The sequence below is a fragment of the Anabrus simplex genome, chromosome 2 (assembly GCF_040414725.1).
Source record: "Anabrus simplex isolate iqAnaSimp1 chromosome 2, ASM4041472v1, whole genome shotgun sequence".
NCBI lineage: Eukaryota > Metazoa > Arthropoda > Insecta > Orthoptera > Tettigoniidae > Anabrus > Anabrus simplex.
In genome coordinates, this window is record NC_090266.1 from 344,243,624 (window position 1) to 344,267,208 (window position 23,585).

A 23,585-nucleotide genomic window follows, 5' to 3' on the forward strand; every position below is an offset into this window, starting at 1 on the left:
TTAAGATACAATTCCAGTGTTTCCCCACACACACTTGGGAATCAGTGTTGCCAATCTTGCTATTTTACACTAAACCAAGCAGTTCTGAGTTATTGTTTACCTACAAGAAATTGAAAATTCAGTACTGCTTGTATATGAAATTAGCTACCTTTTGAAGATCTTCAGCTACAAAGAATTGACTTATCATTGTTGGTATAGGGATTTAGCTACTTTTCCATGGCTTAGCCTCTTTATGAAAGTTGACAACACTGTTGGGAATCACAATGCCAAATCAGTCTTTCACAATAGTAATGGCGCAGATTAGGTAGCGGCTGATTGGATAATTTTTTTTGTCAAAAGATACCAAGATGAGTTTTCTTCTGAATTTATTTCTACTGATTGTAAAATACTATATTATAAGGCATGCAGTAGTGAAAAACTGCATCAAGTATTGCAGCATGTAAGCACATCCAAACATAAGGAGTTAGTCAATAGGAAACTTAATACGAATGCTGCTATGCAAACACAGCTTGTGGAGTGTTTCGGAAGAAGGCTAACACAGTTTTTCTTAGACCTCTGTCAGGCATTTCTAGCATAATCCTCTCTTTACGCACAACAATCCTACACTCAGAAATTTCCTTCACACATACATCAATGAACATGAACGTACTTTATGCAAAACTTATGTCAGCCGGGCTGAGTGACTCAGACAGTTGAGGTGCTGGCATTCTGACCTCAACTTGGCAGGTTTGATCCTGGCTAAGTCCGGTGGCATTTGAAGGTGCTAAAATATGTCAGCCTTGTGTCGGTAGATTTACTGGCATGTAAAAGAATTCCTGCGAGACTACATTCAGGCACCTTGGCATCTCCGAACACCGTAAAAGTAATTTGTGGAATGTAAAGCAAATAACATTATTATTAAACTAATGTCAGCCAGTGTTATGAAAAAGTAATGTCCAATAATCAGAAGTGTTTAAGAAAACAATACGTATGGGTTAGAGCTAACAAAACAATGGACTCTGAAGGTCATTTTGTAATCACTATAGTTTTTGGAGCCCTTAGTAAGGAACAGCCAACTACCCCATATCTCCTCAATGTAGGACAGCTAGAGGTCACTAACAACACAAGAATAACTCAGTTTGTTATATATTCAATGAAATTGTTGTGGTCAGATGGTATCAGATACAACAATGTACTCCTCATGGTAATGGAAGTAGCTAGTTACATGATTAAACTGGAGAGAAAGTTACAAGGTATTCTCCCTAATTTACTTCACGTAACATGTCTTGCACATTGACTCCATCACATAGCAGTGACTATTCGTTCATGCTATCCATCACTGGACAAGTTAGTGCAGTCTTAAGAAAATATTTGTAAAAGTTCCATAACAGGTTCAGATATTCAGAAAAAATTTAGCTGATACTTCTTAACACTACAACCTATTTTAATGCACTGGGGATCGTGGCTTGAGGCTGTGGTTTATAATTCTGAACAATTACCAAAAATTAGAAGTTTTAAAAGCATTAGATCCTAATAAAGCAGCATTTATTGAGCTAGCTCAGCAAACCTTGTCAATCAAAGAATTATAAAGTAACCTTGAGTTTATAAGCCCATTTTCATTGTATTCTTAAAGCTATTACATCACTGGAAGCAGTTAGGATTCCTTTACACCAGACAATTGCAAAATTTGACAAAACTTTAAAACCGTTCCAGGGATTCTAGGAGAAACAGTGAAACAAGTGTACTGCTTGAAATTGTACGTTCTAGAAGACAAATCCCCCCACAACACCAACAGAATAATCATTATCTACAGAACATTTAGTGGCATTCTTGAATGTCCCTGTCACTTTGTGCGATGTAGAACAAGCTTTTTACGCTAAAAAGCCTTGCTGAGGGATAACAGGAGAAGACTGACCAGAGAAAGCATCCATAACTCCCTAGTTGTTAACTGTAATATTGAATAATTCACCAATGACGAGGCTGGCACTTCAGAATTCATGGTATAATGATGTAAGTTACAGATAATTTTATTTTATGTAAATAAGCTCAAATTGATAATGCATATTTTGTTGCATATTTAGGTACTTTTTAGGGCATAAATACATATTTTTACCATTTTTATGGCATGAACTCCCAATCCATAATTATGCCTTAAAGATTCAGAAGAATAAAGGAGTTTCCATATAATACAGGAAAGCTGGCAACCCTAAAAAATACAGTAAAAATTCTAACAGCCATTTACACGTATATCACAGCCATAAACAATAGTAATCTAACAACAGCAGATCACCATTCATCAGACAAAGGCTAATTTCAATCTAACCTTCCAAATGCAAACAAATCCTCTGTGCACACAGGCGATTATGGCACCAGCTGATTTTGGCTCATGCCGTCTGTCTACAGAATAGATTTCTGGTGCATGGAGAAACCAAAAGGAAATATGTCTTACTGGGTATTAGGATCAAATGGGTTGAGGAGCTGACCACTGAGCCCACAATTTGTGCATCATCATATTCTTCGCAGTTATTTTGGATGAACAATGCTTTGATGTCTATCCTTTGATCCAGAACAGCATTCTTTTGATGGTAACTACCTTATCTGAAAGAAACTTGCATCATATATTAGATGAAACGATTCAAAATAAAACTTACTAAATTACAGTATATTAAGGTAATATCAGTGTCTATGAGGAACCTTGCTTATAAACTAGAACCACACCACTGTTGGTCTAAATTGTTTAGTAATATGATAATCTATAGTCAGGAAAATAATAAAGGCCAACTGTAGCAAATGGCAGTTTAGTCCATTGGAGACTAAAGTGGCTGAAGGAAGGTTTAAGAGACAGGACTGATCTAATAATGAGCGAAAGAATCTCAATGACAACTACAAAGTTGGTAATAATAATGGAATAAATGTTTGCCATTCTTGTAATTAAACAGTTTTATTTAATTCTTTATGATACTATTTTTTTAATAGCACAGACTCAAGTCAGTTTACTCAAATAAATAGCTATATATTGATACAAAAACATGGGTATCTTGTATGGAAGGAACCATTCAATAAGCCACCAACAGTAATATACTAACCTTCTTGAATATTCTGGTCTCTTTGACAATCTGTTTCACAATCAGAGAGTTACTTAAATCCACCTCACAATGTTTAGGATAATCATGTATTAGTAAGTTTACAGGGTACAGCATTAGTATATAGAGTGGTATGTATAGACACTTGCAAGTGATCTCGAAAGAGGCTCCAATAGTCTGACAGGAAATCTCATTTCGTGTCCAAGTAAGGGAAACAAATTTCCTTTCACACTATGTCATTCACCTTGCTCTTCTTCCTGACACTGTTACACTTTCAGATCACATAATTTTTAAGTTTCTACTTTACACAGAGCCCTGAATCTAATGAGCACATCCCATCCCAACTGTTTAAACAAATTCCCATCCTGTGCGCGGAAGTCCACTTATCTGAACTCAAGTTGGACATGTACGGTTTCCATTGAATTCTTTTAATGAGCGGTGAACAAGGCCAGATCAGGCAAGCTTCATTCCACCCAAGAAGAGAATCCTATAGATACCGGTACTCTATTGTGTATATCATACAAGCAGGTTATCATATATTGCACTGTGAAAAAATTCTAAGGTTCTTCTGCAATATTTCCAGGATAGTAAGCAACATTGCACTTAATTGAAATTATTCCATTTTTACTCTTGGTCATAGCTCAACAACTGCTTCCACTCTAAAAGTTCTCACATTCTGAATAATTATTCAGCATCATAAGACATATATTGGTCTGCAAAATCACAACATGACTACTGTTTGTAAACATTACATTTATACTGTATATATATTAATATGTTGAATTCTGCATCACACAGCAACAAAGGTTCTTAATGAAATATACACAGATAATGAAAGCAACACAGAAGTACTTATGAATTAATTCTCAATTTTACTCAGGAACATGAAACACACAATTTATAACAAACAATTATGTCTCACTACTCAATATTAGCCTTAATTTTCTGATGTCTAAAATTCCACACAAACATTCACAAATATTCACTTTAGCGAGTACAATTCTAATTATTTCCTCAGTACAACCTCAACCATCCATCCCTTGATTAAATGGTAGTTGTACAATAAAGGATGAGTGAAAATTTGAGGGATGCACAGTTTTCAACTGTTACCAGTAGCCTACTGTCCAAACTAAAGTACCATACTTACGGTCATACAGGCCTGCTGTAAATATTTAACATCGACCCCTTTGCTCAAATTTGTCATGCAGCATCTTTGTCAATTTGAGACAGAATGTGTAGGTGCTCAGGGTAGCCAAGGATCTACATACAACCTTTGAGAAAATTGTGTTTCAAAAGCAGACAGCAGCACAGACTGAAGCCATTGCCAATCTCTGGTGGACTATATGAGTAATCAGTTTATATTAATTGATATCTATACATTAAAATGGATAACTGAAGTTGTACTGTAATTTAAAGCTAACTCACTAAGTTTGGCATTATCAAACATTAAAGCATCCACTCTATATATCTGTCAAGTTTAATGGTTATAAAACTAGTTTTAAAACCCCGAAGGGGTTATCAAAGGAATCTTAAATCCACAGAAGTGTTCATTATGGTAATTGTTTGTCATACTCCTTTCTTTCTTCCTTTCTTCCTTTCGAACCACATATGAAAGAAACCTGTTAATATCCCTCAAGTAACAACAGCCAAGATGGACATAAACTAGTTACGGATGCTGAGGTAAGTCTGGCTCCTTGGCTTAATGGTCAGCTGGTGTTCAGTTCAGAGGGCCCCAGATTCAATTCCCAGCTGGACTGAGGATTTTAACAAAGTTTGGTTCATTTCTCTGCCTCGGGTACTGGGTCTTTGTGTTCATCTTAATACACTTTTCTTCATTCACATACAACACAACATACTACCAACCACTACAAAAACACCCAATAGTGTATACTTCCCTCCACATTGGGTTGGTGCAGGAAGGGGATCTGGCCATGCAACTAGGCCAAATCCATGTGAAGTGCCAACCCCAATAAAAATGAGGAAAGGGGAGCAGGAGAAGAAGAAAAATAAGAAAAAGACAACAACACTGAGGAAAATGAAATAACAATTGGAGTTTTCAATTAATCTACTGAAATGGCACATCAGAAAAGTATGTGAAAGGTTTAGATTGTGATTAAGACAAATATAAACAGCTGGGATAAGCATATCTTTTCTTAATGCAAATATTCTTTGAGCTACATATTATCAGGGAGATTGCTGCTAGAGTACTGGACTGTCTAATCACAGTATTAAGTTAGCACTGAATCCAATAAGATCTGGCATAAGATTGACTGCCTGTTCAATATCCAAAGTGATTTGAATTTAAAGTCAGGATTATGATCACAAATGGAATACTTCATGAACATGTGGAAAGAGTATTAAATATCAGCTAACTAAATGCTTCTCAAGCACAGGGTTCATGCAGCTAGATTATGATGATTCTCCTTTTTTTTAACTTTCAGACAATTATCAGTTTACTAAAGGCTACAGGAAGTTATAAAAGTTCCAATTAATTGTGGTATCCATAAACATATAATATTAGATTTCAATTGTAAGAGAAACCTGTACTTTTATATTAACTTCTTTCAAGATTAAAAATGTGAAGTGATACCTACAGTATACCGTACTCTGCCCATCCCAAACTGTCCCTACTTAGTTTTACTTGATTCTACAACTGCCTGACCCAATCTTTATCATACTCAACCCGACACTGCCCAAAAATGTTTAATCAGGTGGGGCAAGTGAAAGTATACGAAATGCATGGCTTTGCTTTTATGCCATATTCTGTAGTTTAAATGGGGTCAGCGTGGATAGTTTTAGCTGATTCCAGTCAGTCTACTTGAGAAATGAGAATCCCTCCTGTTCATGTCAGTCCATAAAAATATTGTTAAGCATATTCTCTTAAGTTTTCACTGTCTAAGTTCAATAAATTGTACAAGGAAGTAAGGAGGATGATACAGAAGAGAGACTGGCATAACACTGTCAATCAGCCACCATAGAATTTTCTATTTTCTACACTACATCTATTCCAATAGTGTGCAACATGCTCTGCAAGTCAACCTTCCCTGAAGGAAACCTACCAAATACTGGGAATTAACTTCCAATACAGAGATAGAAATTAAAAGAACAGAGGAATATATTTTGGGACAAATATTAGTATAAAAATTAAGACTGATCTCTTTTTGTATTTTTTAAAAGCTGTTATAAAACCTACAGCAGAAACAAGTCCCACTAATTGAAATTATTCTTACTCTTGCCTACTTTCATATAAATTTTGAATTGTACCTAACATTTCCTTAAGTTTCACTTAATACCAAGCTCTAATTTTATTTTCATTGGATGCAGCAATGCAAGAGCCATAATTATTCAAATGTTTTATATAAACTCAATTTTCACTTCATGCCAAAGGTAAAATAATGGGACTTACTATTAAAATCCTGCATTATGGTTAAGTACAGTGAAGACTGAAAACAAGAATACAGACTGAAGCAATTAAGTAGTAAATTCATATTACCCAAACAGAAATAAGGTGATCGTAAGAACACTCTTGTTAAGATATTGAAAGGTTAGATTCAGATTCTGTACTAGAGATATAGAACTTCTCTCAACGCATTTATTTACCAATGGACCAAGGAGCTTTTCAAACGATTTTAACATTTTCAAGGCCAAGTCAATAACTGTGAGAATGAATTTTTATTTACAAAATGCATCATGTAGGACCCAGGTTGAACAGTTCTTTTTAAGTAGCCCCCCTAAGAACAGAAAAAGTCCACCAAAGCAAGTACTAAAAGATTTCCTTTGGACCAGATATTATTTTATTTATTTCCTTAAATTGTACATTTACAATTTAGGGGTGGTAGATGGTGGTACACAGAAGTGCCTCCATGATATGAACCAGCGACCTATGGATGTCTGAACATTTTAACCACTACAGTCCACCGTTCTACCAACTGAGCTACCAGAGGAGACAAAAGTCGCATGGCAAAGGTCTGGGCTGTATGGAGTGTGCAGAGATTTCAGTGGGTGTAATATTGGGCAGCAATATTGAAAATGTGAGGGTGTGTGTTTTTATGGTGTGGGCACCAAGCAGACAGATGCAGCTCAGGGTGATTTTGTCAAATAAGTTCGGCCAAGGTGTACAAAATTGTCGCACTAACCCATCCCTTCTCATAGGTTGACATCAAGGACATTTGGCCGTAAAACAAGGCCAAGTCTGCATGCCAACACAGTTTGCACCTGCAATCCCAGCAGTGTGTGGAAAATATCAGAAAAAGAAGAAGAAGACTGTCCACTAATCGCTGTGCACAGGGGCACTTTGTAAATAATTCCATGGTGGTAGAATAAGAATTTCATATTACTTCTCCTGCAGACAAACCACCTTTGCTTTCTTTGGTTTAGGAGATCTGTGCATTTTTCAGACTGTGTTTGCAACATTTAATTGCACCTAATTCTGTTTAGGCATTCAGCAGTTTCAGCATTCCTCTTGCACAGTGGTGAACACATCACCATATAATGAAAAATGTGTAATATATCTACCAGTTCATCCAGTGTTAAACAGTCTTGTTCTCAAACATTGACAGTGGTTGTGCTAATCATAATCTTGCTCACTGCAGAGGCCCTAGCATCTGGACTGGGTTCCTTAAGCTGTTTTACCTCTGAAATATAGTTTAATTTTTAAAAATATCTTCTCCTTATGCCTATTACAACATTTTGTATCCTGCTATGGTGGATTTCTGAAGGTGGACAAAAAATTTCTAAGCCACATACTGCTCATTATGAACAGACTCCATTTTCCATACATGGCTAATGACCACTCGTGCATCGTTGGCACAATATTGTCACTTGCATATGGATATGTGCTTACATCTTTCTTTCTTGGTGATCATCCGTGTATATCTACCACATGATTAAGAAATCATTTCACTTTCATTTGACTTGCCTTCATGTTTTTGCAACATTAGTTACAAAAATTAAACATCCTATCGTCATCCTCTTCATGTTCATGTTTAAAGCCTAACATACCCGGTCTGTGAATTAGTGAACAATTAATTCCTTCACTTTACACATTGATATACCCATGGTTCTAGTTGGAAAATACGACTTTTGGTGCTTTTCATTGGTGGTCCCTGGAGTTTTACAGGCTGCAATTATACAGGGATTTTAAATTTCTTCCAGGTTTTATTTCAATTTTGCCCTGGTTACAGCTAAACCAATTACTTCCTTCACATTGATTCTAAAGATATTTCATTCAGAAGTTAATGATATCATAAACCAGTGATATAAGTTTGTAGCACAGCTGTTTTGTGCTCCATAGTTTGTTTCATATAAACCATGGGAAAGCAAGAACCATAAATTCCTATTTAGATTTTTAGATTTATTAATACAATTACCCTGAAAGTACATTTCCTAAAATCCATTGTGAAGGACATGCATCTCATCTTGATGTCCTTATTGAATTTCTTTCTTCCATACCATCCCTTTTAACACCAATATAATATCACAGAATGATTTCACCCACATCTTTTCACATCAAGTGCACAGTTTTAATTAACAACAAGACCCTGATAGTGACTCTGCCTTCTAGGTCAGTATTTTTCCATCAATTTCTACTTGTTGGCAGGTGATCTACCAAATCCGAAGGAACCATTCTGAGCTTGCAGCATAAAGCCAAATTTTATTTCTAACACATTCCTTACAAACTATGAGAATTAGAATCAATTTATAACTGTAAAAAGACAAATAATGCTTCCTCATGTCTGTAAAATAATGCAAAAGAGTGAGAAATTTTGTCAGCACTAATATGATAATTTGATTTTCACAGGACAGAGATATCACTTCAAATCTATTTGAATTTTCTTACACTAATATTTTCTTAATTTAAAAAGCAGAATTTATACAGGGATTTATTGGCTACAAAGCCAGCTGTTGTAAATCCTTCAAACATATCACTGTTATATAATGGATTCCATACTCCTCAAACATTTATACTAAATTTATTTTATTTCTATTCCTTATCCAATGATATAAGTCTAAAATGTATGTTTCTTGATTTCATCCTTGCAGGATAACAATCATGCTCCAGCCACGACTTATCCTTCATTTCACAGGTGACAAACTACACCTCATCACGGAGAAGATAGAAACAGAAATGGCATGAAACCAATTCTTCAGTTAATGGACAGATCTCCCTAATTGTCATCAGAAAATTTCCCTGGACTATATTCCAATAATACATCATTACTCATTACTATCCGTCATTTCTATATTAATATCGTACTTTTAGTAAATGTGGCTTGAATATGTATACTTTCCATCTCTATCCCTTATGAAAACATGACAATATAAAAATACTTAAGATAATACTAAACCTCTGATATGCTCAGAAAGATATCACTCTCACAGATCTACAAATTTCATATGAATTATTTTACAGTCAATGGTATGAAAATAACTTAACTATGAAACCGTAGTTTATGTGTATTTTTGTGTGTATATGGATACATACAGTACATATAACACAGAAATTTCAGCACTTCAAAAAGTTGTTTTTCTTTCAAATCAGTTGCTCCAACCATGCTTAACAGCAAAAAAGCAATAATGAAAAAACAATTTATTTGACCACAGTTTGTGCTGAAAAATGTCAATTCATCCTGTATGTTTCACATTTCTAATGGTTGGAATTTATATTCAGAACACTGATGTAGTCCTTTACTGTCCTTCACCATACCTCACATTTCTCTTTAGGGTTCATTACAGATCCAGGAGCACAATCAAATTCTTCAGAGAACTCTGGCAAATTAGAAAGAGGGCCAATAACACGGAATTTTGGAGGAGCATGTGGATCCTTCTCAATCTGTAGATTTGTGGCTTCATCAGTGCTGACTGAGCACCACACCTGTTGAAGAAAACATACAAAACATACATTATTTTAAATTAATACCTTGTCATTAGTAAATCAGAGTTCTAAATTAGATTTCTGTAATAATCGTCTATTAATTTGATAAGACCTATTTAACCAACAATAAGTACTTTAACTTTCAACTGCTTACCTCCACTGCCAGAAAGCAGTAAACAATGCTGTAAAAATATTTGAGCGAATGGGTGCAATGGAAAAGAAAAAAGGTGGTGGCATTTCAGTTTTAATTAATGACAAAAAATTAAAGGAGTGGCATAAGTAAAAACTGCACAATTTTCTTTTGTTAATTAACTCTTTTTTGTGTGGATAGTTCAGTGAATTAAAGGACAGATGAGCAACGTTACATCACAATTCTAATCAAACCAAACCCCATATTATTACAGCCCTAATGAGCCTTGGGCTACCAAAAGACTGTTGCTTAGCCTGAAGGCCAACAGATTGCGAGGCAACATGTGGTCGGCATGACAAAGCCTCCCGACTGTTATTTTTGGCTATCTAGACCGGGGCCACTATGTCACCATCAGAGGAGCAATTTTAGGCTGCAATTATATGAGATATTTCAATTTTCTTCCAGATTATTTCTCAGCTTTCCCTGGTTACACCTAAACCAAATATTCATCATTTTATACTTATGTAAGATAATACTAAACATCTGATATGCTTAGAAATATATCACTCCCACTCTACAGAATAGTCTACTAATTATTTTAAATTATTGTTCCCACGTAGGCTAAGTGGACTTGAACTAGCCCTCCCATCCAGGTAAACATCCCTGCCATGGCCAAGGATTGAACCCAGGGCCTCTGCGTAACAGGTAGGCTCGCTACCCCTGCACTGACTTCATAATTCTAGGGAATTTTATTCCTCCATTTAAACAGATCTCCTGTTTTCAAATCCAGAGCGTCAGTAACTTCATAGCAAAGCTTGGCCTATAGTGTTACCACAATTGCATCTAGATATATCTCCTCAATCACAGGAGGATATATGATTATTTCTGAGTCAAAGCATGGCTTCTCAGATGGAAAGCACTGAAATTTGATTCCTTAAATTTCACACTCTCAAGTACCGTACTCTTTTCATCAATTTGGATATTCTTTATCCTCAACTCATTGTACGAGTATATAGGGTGATGAACATTCTCCAAAACTACTCCTCCTCTTTATGAATTGTTAGAGTAGTTGACTTATGTCCAAGTGGTTTCTGGTTCAGTTCATGTCTCTGTATGAAGGAATAATCCTTAGTTTGAGAGTTGAAAGGAGTTGCCTCAGACTCAAGAAGACACCTAACACCTGAAGTACTGTAAAGCAGTGGGATTGTGAAATTCACCATGTTGACTTGTGTAAGAAAGTATTTCTACAAGGAATATAGCAAACCATCAGCAACCATAGAGGGTTGTAGCAATATGAGTTTATTTATCAGAAAATTCTGGGGTGAAGTGATGAGTGTTTATTTTTGTGGATTATGAACAACATCTAACCAGCAAACTTTTGTATTTTGGATCTGTAGTAATCTTCTTTGTTGATTATGTACGGTACTCTATTATAGCTGTCCTATTGAATTTGACAAGATTTAGATAGGTATTCAAAATACAAATCAGTGTAAGTCAATGTATGAAGAACTAAGTACAGTAGAACCTCGATAATTCGAAATCGGTTAATTCAAAATCCCGCCTAATTCGAAGAAGCTCTCGTTCCCGGAAACATGAGATACAGTTTTGCATGTTATTTCAATACGGAAATACGGATAATTCGTAATTCGAAGTACAATGTCGGCCCCATTACCGAAATTCAGACTTTTAATTCGAAACTGCCTTTACATTTTAAAACAATAGTATGTTACAGTGTTACAGAGTAATTTCAACTCGGTATTTTTCCGTTCCGCGTCATAATAGAACGCGCGTTCCGGAACGTGGAGGGGTAGCTTTCCGCACTTACACTCACTTCGGTGGGTCTACAGTGCGCTTCATGACTGCTAAGTTGAATGAAATCGGAATTCTTTTGTATTCAAACTTTTAAGGAACGCCGTAATATCACGCAACAGGCAGTGTGCGGGAAAATAGAATCCGCGAACACTGGCGATGCCGACAGTAGACGAAAAACGTAGCTCATATAATAAATTCGTAGGCACCGAACAATATTGTCATTGCCGGTGAAACTGCATTGCTTTATTTTAATTCGAGCCCAAACGGTCTTGTGGTTTTAAAGGAGAAATTGTCAGCCGGGAAATCGTACAAGGGTGAGGGATGGGGGTCATAGTAGTGCGTTGCAATGCACATGGAAGCGAGATACTTTATCCCCTCGTTATAGGAAAGTTCGATAAGCTACAATGTTTTAAGGGCGTCGGGCACTTTCCATGCCAGTACAAAGCATCTAAAAATGCAAACAGTACAGAAATCCAATAAATAATGCATTTGCACAGGGGAACCAGCATAATTTATCCTCGTCTTTGAATTGTGCGAATTTTTTCTTTCGTTGTGTGAGGTTATGTTTGTCAGTGATTTATCCAAGTGCATTATTTGAACATTGTAAATGCACCTTGTTGGATACATTTCGGAAATAGTTTTTTCCATGGCATTTGAAAGGTTTGAACTGTGAATCGAGGTGATTGCATGTATTAATGGGTCTTAATACTTTGTGACGCGGCAAGTGTTTACATTTCTGAAGTACGAGAGAAGTGCCATGGCAGGAAATCGTACAAGGACAGAGTCATAGGAAAGTTCGATTTTAAGGGCATCGGGTACTTTCTGTGTAAATACAAGGCATCTAAAATGCATACAGTATAGTAATCCAATTAATAAAGCACTTCCACATGGGAGCCAGCATAGATATCTCCTCGTCTTTGAATCGTGCTTTTTTTTTCTTTCTTTCGTTGTGTGAGGTTATGTTTACCAGTGAGATATCCGAGTGCATTATTTGAATACTGTAAATGCACCTTCTTGGATACATTTTGGAAATAGTTCTTTTTTCATGGCATTTGAAAGGTATAAACTGTGAATCAAGGTTAACTGCATGCAGTAACGGGCCTTAGAATATTTTGTAACACGGCGAGGGTTGGTACTTCTCAACTGCGAATTGGCGGTTAATTCGAAATCCGATTTTTGAGTCCCAACGACTTCGAATTAACGAGGTTTTACTGTAACCATTGGTATGGGGTACAGATAATGTTATTGGTTTTACATTTCACTAACTACTTTTACAGATTTCAGGGATATCAAGATGTCAGAATTTTTTTGCATGGGAGTCATTTTATATGCTGGTAAATCTACTGCAATGAGGCTGACGAATTTGACCACCTCCATATAACACCGGACTGATCCAAGAAAGAACCTATCCACTTGAGCTCAGCACTCTACCATCTGAGCTACTGAGCACAGGATGGGATGCAGCACAGGCTCAGGTGACGACTGTGACGGTCCTCAGCTTCCATAAATTTCTTACCAGTGGAGACTCTTAGAGGATGTTCTATTTGTACTTACCTGGGCAAAGCTCAGAAAGAAGAGTTGTTTGTGTGTAAGATTTAGCAGAGGTAAAGGTAACTCCTCTTGATTGCTATCTGCCCAAGCTAAGTAAGCATGGTATGCAGCTTTCAGACCACCATTGTCAGCAATATTCTCACCTGAAACAGAAACATTTCAGAAAGCTATCTACTTACAAACATTTTTAAAAATTATTTTAGATTACTCAGAATGTTTGGATTAATTTTGCAAATAAATGTACAAAAAGAGTACCAGTAGCTTAACACCTTTTTGTCATGAGAACACACTTTCAATATCCATGTACCTATATAAAATAGGGTTTTTATAATATTAGCCAGGGCTGGTAACAACAGCTGTCTGATTCAGTTCCATTTTTTGCTTGCTTGGCTTCACAGGAAAATGGCTGGGTGGAATTTCATGAAACTTGGTACTTAAGTTTGTTTCTTGTACTTACTGTACTTAAGCATGGTTGTCTTGTATTAGAAATGGCAGTGTATTATTTACGAATGAATGAATGAATTAATTAATTAATTAATGTTATTGGCTTTACATCCCACTACCTACTGTACTTTTACAGTTTTCGGAGACGCTGTGGTGCCGGAATTTAGCCCCGCAGGAGCTCTTTTACATGCCAGTAAATCTACCAACATGAGGCTGATGTATTTGAGCACTTTCAAATACCACTGGACTGAGCCAGGATCAAGCCTGCCAAATTTGGCTCGGAAGGCCAACGCCTCAACAATCTCAGCCACTCAGCCCCGCCATGAATGAATTAGACTCTGGCATGTTTTAATATGAAACTTATACAAAATGCACAATTTTATGGGAGGAGAAGGAGAAGACGAAGAAGAAAATACAGTAAGATCCTTACTTGATTCAATTGATAGTGATGAGGAATGTGTTACAAATGATACCAGTGACTCAGAAGAAAACAATTTTCAATAAATTCGAGCGTGATACTAACACCAAACAAGAGTCAGAGTGATGGATTAGAAAGTATAAAGGATAGGGAAGACAAATTACAGTACCTTGGTTCTGCACTGATATGCATACAAAGGTAAAAATGGTATGGTTTGGAAAATACATCATCTACCATACAATGTCAGAACATGGGTAGAAAATATTATTACAATCTATTTGCCAACAGTAAAAAATAGCAGCTATATGCCATGCTCACACATCATTGATGATAAAATAATTTATGTCATTGCTGCTTGCACTAATTTCTACGTTAAGTCCATCAGTAATAACTACGAGCATGAGTGTGATGCATATCACACAAATAAGGACAAATTAAAGACATTATCCAGATCCCTTTATTTCGCAGGTGTAATGAGGTCAAGCTATTTGAATACCAAGAAACTATTTAACAGTGATGACAGAGGAATTATATTGTTCTCTGCAACTATTGAAACAGACAATATTTTATTTATGTGTCTTCCATTCGACAATATCAACACTCGAGAGGACTGGAGACAATTTTATGATTTAGCCCTAGAAGTAGAGACGAGCACGGGTAAATCGTGAATACAGTGCTTAGCCAAACTACTCAGGGCGGTTAGCAGTTGGTAAGGAAATGGGTTTCACAAGTATGGTTGTTAGTTTCCTCTCTGGAGAGAGGTAAAAGCACTAAGACCTTGTGGGTGCACCAACATGAGTTATGCAGGGGAGCCTCTAATGAAGGGCAATGTGCATATAAATACCTAATACAGAAGCCACCTTCCTGCTTAGCGATCCTTGCCAATGCAGTGAGCAGTTATAATGGCAACAACAAGTGTGCATCTCGCTTATAGAAAGTTCTACTGTATAAAATGTTATCCAGGAATTAGGTTAAGGCAGATGTTGAGGAAAGTAGAAGGGAAGGAGGTGATAATTTTCCATGTCTTGGTGAAGCTTAAAACCTGACTTTCCACCCTGTTTACCATCATACCATTGTCCGTTCTTGATCTCGTGTCATTGTCTAGGTCTTCATGTAGTTACTCACAATCCTGTAACGTATTTACTACTCAATACAGTATAACATCATCCGCAAATAGCCTTATCTGTGATTCTAGTTCTTTTCTCATATCATTATATATAAGAAAACAAAGCTCCAATAATACTGCCCTGTGGGACCCCCATCTCATTAATCATTACAGGATCAGATAACACATCACCTACTCTCATTCTTAGAGTTCTATTTTCTAGAAATTTAGCCACCCATTCAACACTCTTTTGTCTAGTCCAATAGCCCTCATTTTCATCAGTAATCTCCCATGATTTACACTATCAAGATCCTTGGATAGGTCAATAGCGATACAGCACATTTGACATCCTGAATCTAAAATATCTGCTAATACGTATAAAATCTTCTGGTTTACATGATGAGTAAGCCCAGTAATGATTTTCCAAGATGTTGGAGCAGCATACATACCCACGATAACAGGTCATCCTATCATCTCCATATACCATAATGTAGGATAAAGAAAACAAAAAAATGTGCTATTATGTTATCTAAGATAAAATTCTAAAAGAATTCAACTGTATAAAGTCCACTTGTTCAATACAAGTTTGCCATTTCATAAATGGCCTGTCTTAAAGGCTAATACAGTACCAAATTTCACTTCTGTATCATCTTCATTTTTTGAGATATAAGTATCCTGATAAAATAAATTCAACTTCTTTTCCCCTTTTTTTCCACCCCTTCTCCTTTTAATTGGACTTTTCAAAAACAAAAAATATGTGTTTGTTTATTTTTAAAGGAGATTCAAAATACCAACTTTCATGTTTGTAACATCTCCAGTTTCTGAGATATAAGTAGCCTATCCTGTTAAAACAGAATTCAACTCCTTCTTTACTTATTTGCACCCGCCCCCCCCTACAAGTCGATTATCTGAAAACAAAAAAATACGTGTTTATTTTTAAAGGGGATTCCAAATACCAAGTTTAATGTCTGTAACATCTTTATCTTTTAGAGATATAAGTACCCTGATACAAATAATTCAAGGAATATTTCAATCCCCGTAAGTGGATTTCCGAAAACAAAACAAGACGTGTATATTTATTTTTAAAGGAGATTCCAAATACCAATTTTCATGTCTGTAACATCCTTTTTTTTAGATATAAGTATCCTCATAAAAAGGAATTAAATTCCTTTTTCACCACCCCCACCCCAAGTTGATTCACCCCCTCCACAAATGCATGGTTCTTTATTTTTAAAGGAGATTCCAAACACCAATTTTCACGTCTGTAACCATCAGTTTTTGAGATATAAGTATCCACATAAGAAGAATTCAATTTTTTCACTTCCTTTCACCCTCCCTCCTTAAGTGAATTTTCCAAAAACAAAAGAATACATATTCTATTCTATTCCTGTGATTTTTAAAAGAATACATGTTTATATATAAAGGAGCTTCTAAATACCAATTATCATGACTGTAACATCTTCAGTTTTTGAGATATGTCCTCATAAAAGGAATTCAATTGCTTTTCACCCCTTCCCCCCAAAGTTTATTTTCCCCCTAAAATGCGAGTTTTTTTATTTTAAAGGAGACTCCAAACACCAATTTTCACATCTGTCTCAACTTTAGTTTTCATAAGATAATTCAATAAATTTTTCAATTTTTCACCCCCCTTAATTGGATTTTCTGAAATCAAAGGAATGTGTTACTTTACTTTTAAAGGGGATTCCAAACACCAATTTTCATGTCTGCAACATCAATAGTTTTTTAGATATAAGTCGACTCATACAAATAATTTATCTAATTTTTCAATTTTTTCACCCCCGCCTAAGTGGATTTTCTGAAAACAAAAAAATATGCATTTCTTTATGAGATTCCAATCACCAATTTTTACGTCTGTTACGTCTTCAGTTTTTGAGATATCAGTATCCAAATACAAAGAATTCAACCCACTTTTCAGTCCTTTCTACCTGCCCCTCTCCCAAGTGGTTTTTCTGAAAACAAAAAATATGTTTCTTATTTTTGAAAGGGATTAAAAATACCAATTTTCACTTCTGTAACATGTTAAGTTTGAGAAATACTGTAGATATGCTCATTCTAAAAATTCACCCCCTTTTTTGTTCCCCTTCAGTGGATTTTCAAAACAAAGTTATCTATGTCTCTTTACTTTTACAGGAGGTTCCAAGTACTAGTTTTCAAGTCTGTAACATGTTAAGTGTCCGAGATATATTGTAGGCCTAGATATATTATTTTTAAATTTCCACCCCATTTGTCACTCCCGTTCACCCCCTATTCATTGGATTTTTCAAAAACAAAAAATACCTGTTTATTTTTAAAGGAGATTCCAAATACCAATTTTCATGTCTGTAACATCTTCAGTTTTTTAGATATAAGTATCCTCATAAAAGGTATTCAACCAATTTTCCCCCTTTTTTTGCTAACGGAGGATTTTTTGAAATTCCATTGCTAAGGGGGTTAAAAGGGGGGTGAATTTTGAAAATGAGTGTATCTATATCTCAAAACTTTAAAAGTTTACAGATGTAAAAATTGGTATTTAGAATCTCCTTTTAACAATAAAGAAATACGTATTTTTTGGTTTTCGGTAATTCCCAATAGGATAAAAGGGGTTGAATATCTTTAATGAGGATACTTATATCTCAGAAACTGTAGATACTTCAGACCTGAAAATTGGTATATGGGGTCCCCATTAAGGATCAAGAAACACAAATTTTTTTGTTTTTGGAAAGTCCAAGTAATGGGGGGTGAAAAGGGGGGTGAATTTTTAAAATGAGTGTATTGATATCTAAAAACTTTAAAAGTTTACAGATTGAAAAATTGGTATTTAAAATATCCTTTAAAAATAAAGAAACACGAATTTTTTTGTTTTCGGAAAATCCCCATAGGAGGAGTGAAAAAGGGTGAAAATGGGTTGAACGCCTTTAATAAGGATACATATTGTACCAGGAAGGCATAGGCCCTGGCACATATAAATTACAAATTTTATTTTCTAGCATACAATTCCGTTCCGATACGTGAACAGCTGTGTGAGAGAATGTTCTCGTACCTACTGCACTCCATGAGCGAGAAAGCAAGTCGAGCAAGGTCAAGTGACGTCACCGCCGCTTGCAGCTTACCTCCCCTACCGAAGTTTCTCGATTGTATTTTTACGAACTTTTTAACGCCTGGACCGATTAACACGAGACCAACACTGAATAATAGCTAATGTTCTGGAAGTAAAACTCTGCAAATTTAAAATCAATCCGTCCAGTGGTTTCTGAGATATGACAATTTAAAATTTGGGAGAAATACTCGCCCCTATCACATAATTCCAAGCGCCGCCCGCCTGACATGTATATATAGGCCACTGGGCCAAGGCCATAGCCAGTGAAGTCCCGTCAGTGCAGTCCCGTGTACAGAGTCATGTGTGCACAGTGTGTGTAGAAAGTATGCTCCGTCGCGATTCGCGAGGATATAATAGTGGCCGTACTCAAACGCTGTTTTAATAGTAAAAGGACGTCGTACCGTACGTAATGTTTCTGCCGCGCCGCGACGACTGTAAGATTCTAGACATTTTTCAAGGTGATAGAATACTTGCAAATTTGTTATAAAGGTGAAGCTATAATAGGAAATAAGAATAGAAGTATCTCATATTTCACTGACTATAATAAGACACCGTGAACTGTGTAAGTTCCACATAATTCTAAGCTGTGCTAATATCATAAATCATTGCGTGTGGTAAACTGAAATAGTAATTTAAAACCACTTCTAAGACATATTTCCCTTACAGTGAACTGTGTGAAACTGTTTTTACTCGATATTCGTCCCAGAACAGGGCAAAGATTAACCATTTTCATTGTGCACTTTCTAGATCTTTCGATCACTACGGTGAGAAATCCAGTGAACATTAAGGACATTTTTCAATAATATTAAGTAGTACGGACTAGTGTGGTGTGAATATAACCATAAAACCGCCTTAATCTGTTAATAATATTTGTTCAGAGACTGTGATAGAAACTGTGATAGATCACGTTTTCAAGTGCTTATGAACTGTGTATATAAAAACTGTGTTTTCTGCAGCATAGACTGTGAATGTTAATTTAACGCCGTAAAATCAGCGTAAAAATAGAACTGTGCATTACGACGGTGTGTGATATTAACATCCGTAATATTCTCAATAGTGCCAATTGTACTTTCCGTGTTCCGACATTACTTCCACGAACAACGGAAATCTTGGCAAAAGTGCTATGAGATCCTGCTAGATTAAACGTCTCTTCCAACGAGGGATTTACATGGTTTCTTCAGTTATGGTACCCATCGAGGGACGTTGACGAGGGAGATAAACGTGGTATCTTCACTGAACATCGCCGGTGCTGAGTTCGAGTCTTCGTCCGCACTCCGCGGAATGTTCCAGACACCGTACAGCACAACTCCAACATGTGTAAGCAGATCTTCTCGCAATCTGAGTGAGTAATCACAACTGGCTGACTTTTTACTAAGCACTTTGTTCAGTACAGTGTTCTTACAAGTGCTGCGTGTGGATGTTAATTCATAATTTCATCGTCAGTCAAAAAGTTCATATTTTGCTAAAAATTCCTTTCTAAATCATTAATTAGTTGAAGTGCTTTATTCATTTCATTCTTTCAATTTAAACAAACTGAAAGACATACTGCAAGAGTTCAAATATTTAATTTATCAAACTTTCCATGACAGGTGTGTGTGTATTTTGTGTTTCAAAATTTAGAAAGACTGTAAGTCAGCACCTTAAATGATGAACTGACAATTTCCAAGGTGCTAGTCAATATTTGTGTGTGTGTTTGCATTTAAAATTAGAAAGACTGTAGGCTATTCATGATCTATAGAAGAACCATAATTATTTTTGAAATTCTCAAGCGAACAGACGTCAAGAAAATCATAACATAAATCTTTTCTTCTTCATTTTGGCAAGTATTAACTACCAAGTTGAGTTGCAATTGCAGGGTGACGTATCTGTGGCTATTATTAATACATTTTATAGAAAAAAGAATTACCCTCTATTATTCGCCCCGCGATACTATCCGTCTCTGTACCTGCTCTAAAAATCACCGGACACTACCTGAGATCCTTCCCATGCTCAAACCCCACAATCATTTCCCGGTACAGAGAGGACAGACATAATAGATGGCGCCAGGAACGTGAAGGGCTCGATTGGAGCCACGATACGAGACATAATACCGATTGGAGCTACTATGAACTCAGAGCAACCTATTTGAACGCCATAACCATAATAGATAGCACACCACACGATACAAGGTGTAATAAATTTCAATTAAAGTACAGGGTCCGACTGGAGCTAGTACGAGCGCGAAGAGCTTGTTATATCTTACATTTGACTTCATCAAATATTCTGGCAGCATGGATAATTTACTTGCAGCAATTGAAGCTCTTAGGCTTAGCATTAACGATCAGAACGCAAAAATAGATCGAATTAACACGCAAATGGTAGAGTCTAATAACCAATTACAGGCTCAGAATAACCAATTAAGGACTCAAATGATCGAGTCTAATAACCAGTTACAGTCGCAATTGCAGGCGCAGTTAACTGAGTCAAACAGTAAGGTAGAAGATTTAACTTCCAAGATCGATAGGACCTTGGAAACTAAATTCGCCGAGGCCGATAAGGTTATCAATAAAAGGCTCACTGAATCCAGTGCCCTTATGGAGCAACGATTCCGTGAAGCTGGAACTCGCCTCGAAAAGAAACTAACGGACTCCAGCGCTCAAGTTGAAGCCACATTAAAAAATATGCGGGACCAGTTCGTTGAAAACTTCGAGTCCGTTAAGGAAGAGATCAAGACGGAGGTTATCAAGTCCTTAGATAAAGATCTTAGAAATGTTCTTCCTTCTGTTCAAGCATTTTCCACCGAACTTAGAGACTTACGAACGGAATTTCAAGAATCCCATGGTAACATATCGCAAACTCAAGTAAAGCTAGCTCAGGTTCAGGAAAACCTGCGAGATGCATTAATGATGTGGGCAAATTACGAAGTGAGATAGGGCTAATTAAAAGTACTCAAGGAGAGCTTGACAAGCGTATTACAGGACAGCTAGACTGCACTCATACACAGATAGCTGCTTTCTGGAAGGACGTGCAAGTTATCAAAGCTAACTTGAAAAATGAAATAAAAGACTTAGACACCTCAATTAATTCCAAAATTGAGAATTTATCTGAAGAGGTCAATCAAATTAAACTAAGAGATCATACGACTGACGTCACAATTCCTGGTTCGTCGAGGGAAATACATAGCACAACAACCCTCATCAAAGTACAGGATGACAAAACGGTAAAATTTTCGGGACGTGACGAGTACACCGCCCGAGAATTCCTGTTGAATGTCGAAGATTACCTGCAAGAAAATAGGGTAGAAAACGACCGAAAACTTAGAGTCGTATCTAAGCTTCTAGCGAACCTTATCATGGTTCATAGCTTTTAAGAGCAGCTTTAAAAACTATGAAGACTTCAAACAGGCTCTTCTTAAAAGGTTTTGGGACGCTGAGGCGCAAACATCTCGTCAAGATGCAATTATACGCTAGGAAATACAACACTTCGGTTAATACTTCTCGATATTCCGATTATTGCCTAATGCAATTAAAGAAATTACAATTCTTGGATCCGCCTTTGCCAGATATTGTACTAATTCAGATTCCGACACTTCAATATCCGCCTCATGTTCAGGAGATATTAGTCGCTGCCAATATTAAAACATTAGAGCATTTCGACGCTATTTTGCGCAGACTAGACACGGCTTATACCCAATCTACTCCAAAGAGCAGCAGAAACAGAGAAATAAGTACAAACTCCACGGAGATAAAACCGCCGGAGAGAGAGGAACCCAGGCCACGAGAAGAAGGCAGAATAAGCCCTACCAACCCAACACGATTCCGAAATTTTAGACGTCAGAAGAATCAGGACAGACATCCTTACCGACCAAGAAACTCATGGAGACAGCGTGAGCGCACTCCTGAAGGAAACCGCGAGTCCAGAAGACGGGACTTAGAAAGAAGATGGAGGGATACACAGGAATACGTCAGGGAAAGAAACCGCAATCCTGATGAACCTGGAGCCAAATCCCTGGAATATCAACGTCAATTCGGTCCGAGAGAGCAACGATCGCCTGACCCCGAATCAACAGGTGCTACAAAAAAACGCCGATCACACAGTAAAGAGATTGACTGTAAATCACAATGAGGACGAGATGTATTATTGTATTGCTGTCATCAATTACTGGCATATTGACGATTCTGAATTGCTGTTCGAAGACGCACAGACACCAAGGCCAGTAATTACTCGTTCATTACCTGATATTACTGTACGCACAGGCAACTCACATGTGATTACGCTCATTGACTCTGGAGCGCAAGCCTCTTTAATTTCTGATAGACTTGTGGACTCACTTAAAAATCAGAGCAATATTTTATTATTACCTGCAGCTCAGATTAAAGTAAGAGGGATAGTTCCTGATAAAGCAGTTAAATGTAAGTCACAGGCATTTTTAGAATTCGAAATAAATAGCCAGTCATTCGAACACATATTTCTGGTAGTTTCGATGAGAACTCCATAATAGGTCTGGATTATGTTATGTCAATAGCCAGTGTGGTTGAAGACCCGGAAATCAAATTAAAACTAGAGGCGGCTAAGAAGGAAGTTTTACAGAAATATTCATGTGTGTTCAATGATGAGCCTGGAGAGATAGCCGGTTATGAGTACTATCTCAACGTAACTAACTTATCCCCTTACCAGAAAAAGCCATATCCCATTCCAGAAAAATATAGGGAAGAAGTTCGTGATCTAATTCATAAAATGACTGATGATGGGATAATTTCGCCTTGCGTAACTAAATATTTGAATCCATTGGCCATAGTACGCAAGCCTAACGGCAATATCAGGATTTGCCTCGACGCTCGTGCCCTCAACGATCGACTGACATTAGAATACGACCGTCCTCCATTACTTAAGGATATCATCAGAAGATTCCACGGCATGAATTTCTTCAGTTGCCTTGATGGAACTTCCTCATATTATCACATGAAATTGGACACTAAAAATAGTCTTTTTACAGGCTTCTTGTTTGAGAATAGGACCTATGTTTTTAACAAAATGCCTTTCAGAATTAAGAACTCTGGAGCCGTGCTGATAAGAGCCTTAGAAAAACACTTATCTGATGAAGTAAAGGACA

General features: G+C 36.7%; 1 protein-coding gene across 1 annotated transcript in view; it reads right to left on the reverse strand.

The window, feature by feature from the left end:
- Nucleotides 1-2,907: 2,907 nt before the first annotated feature.
- The window catches only part of Nep3 (Neprilysin 3), a 465,936-nt gene continuing 445,258 nt past the window's right edge, over nucleotides 2,908-23,585 (reverse strand). Inside the window, exons 14-15 of the mRNA XM_067140749.2 lie at nucleotides 13,433-13,572; nucleotides 2,908-9,936 (exon numbers count right to left, since the gene is read on the reverse strand). Coding sequence (XP_066996850.2) covers nucleotides 9,760-9,936; nucleotides 13,433-13,572 — 317 coding nt within the window. The 3' untranslated portion in view covers nucleotides 2,908-9,759. The remainder of the gene's footprint in view (nucleotides 9,937-13,432; nucleotides 13,573-23,585) is intronic.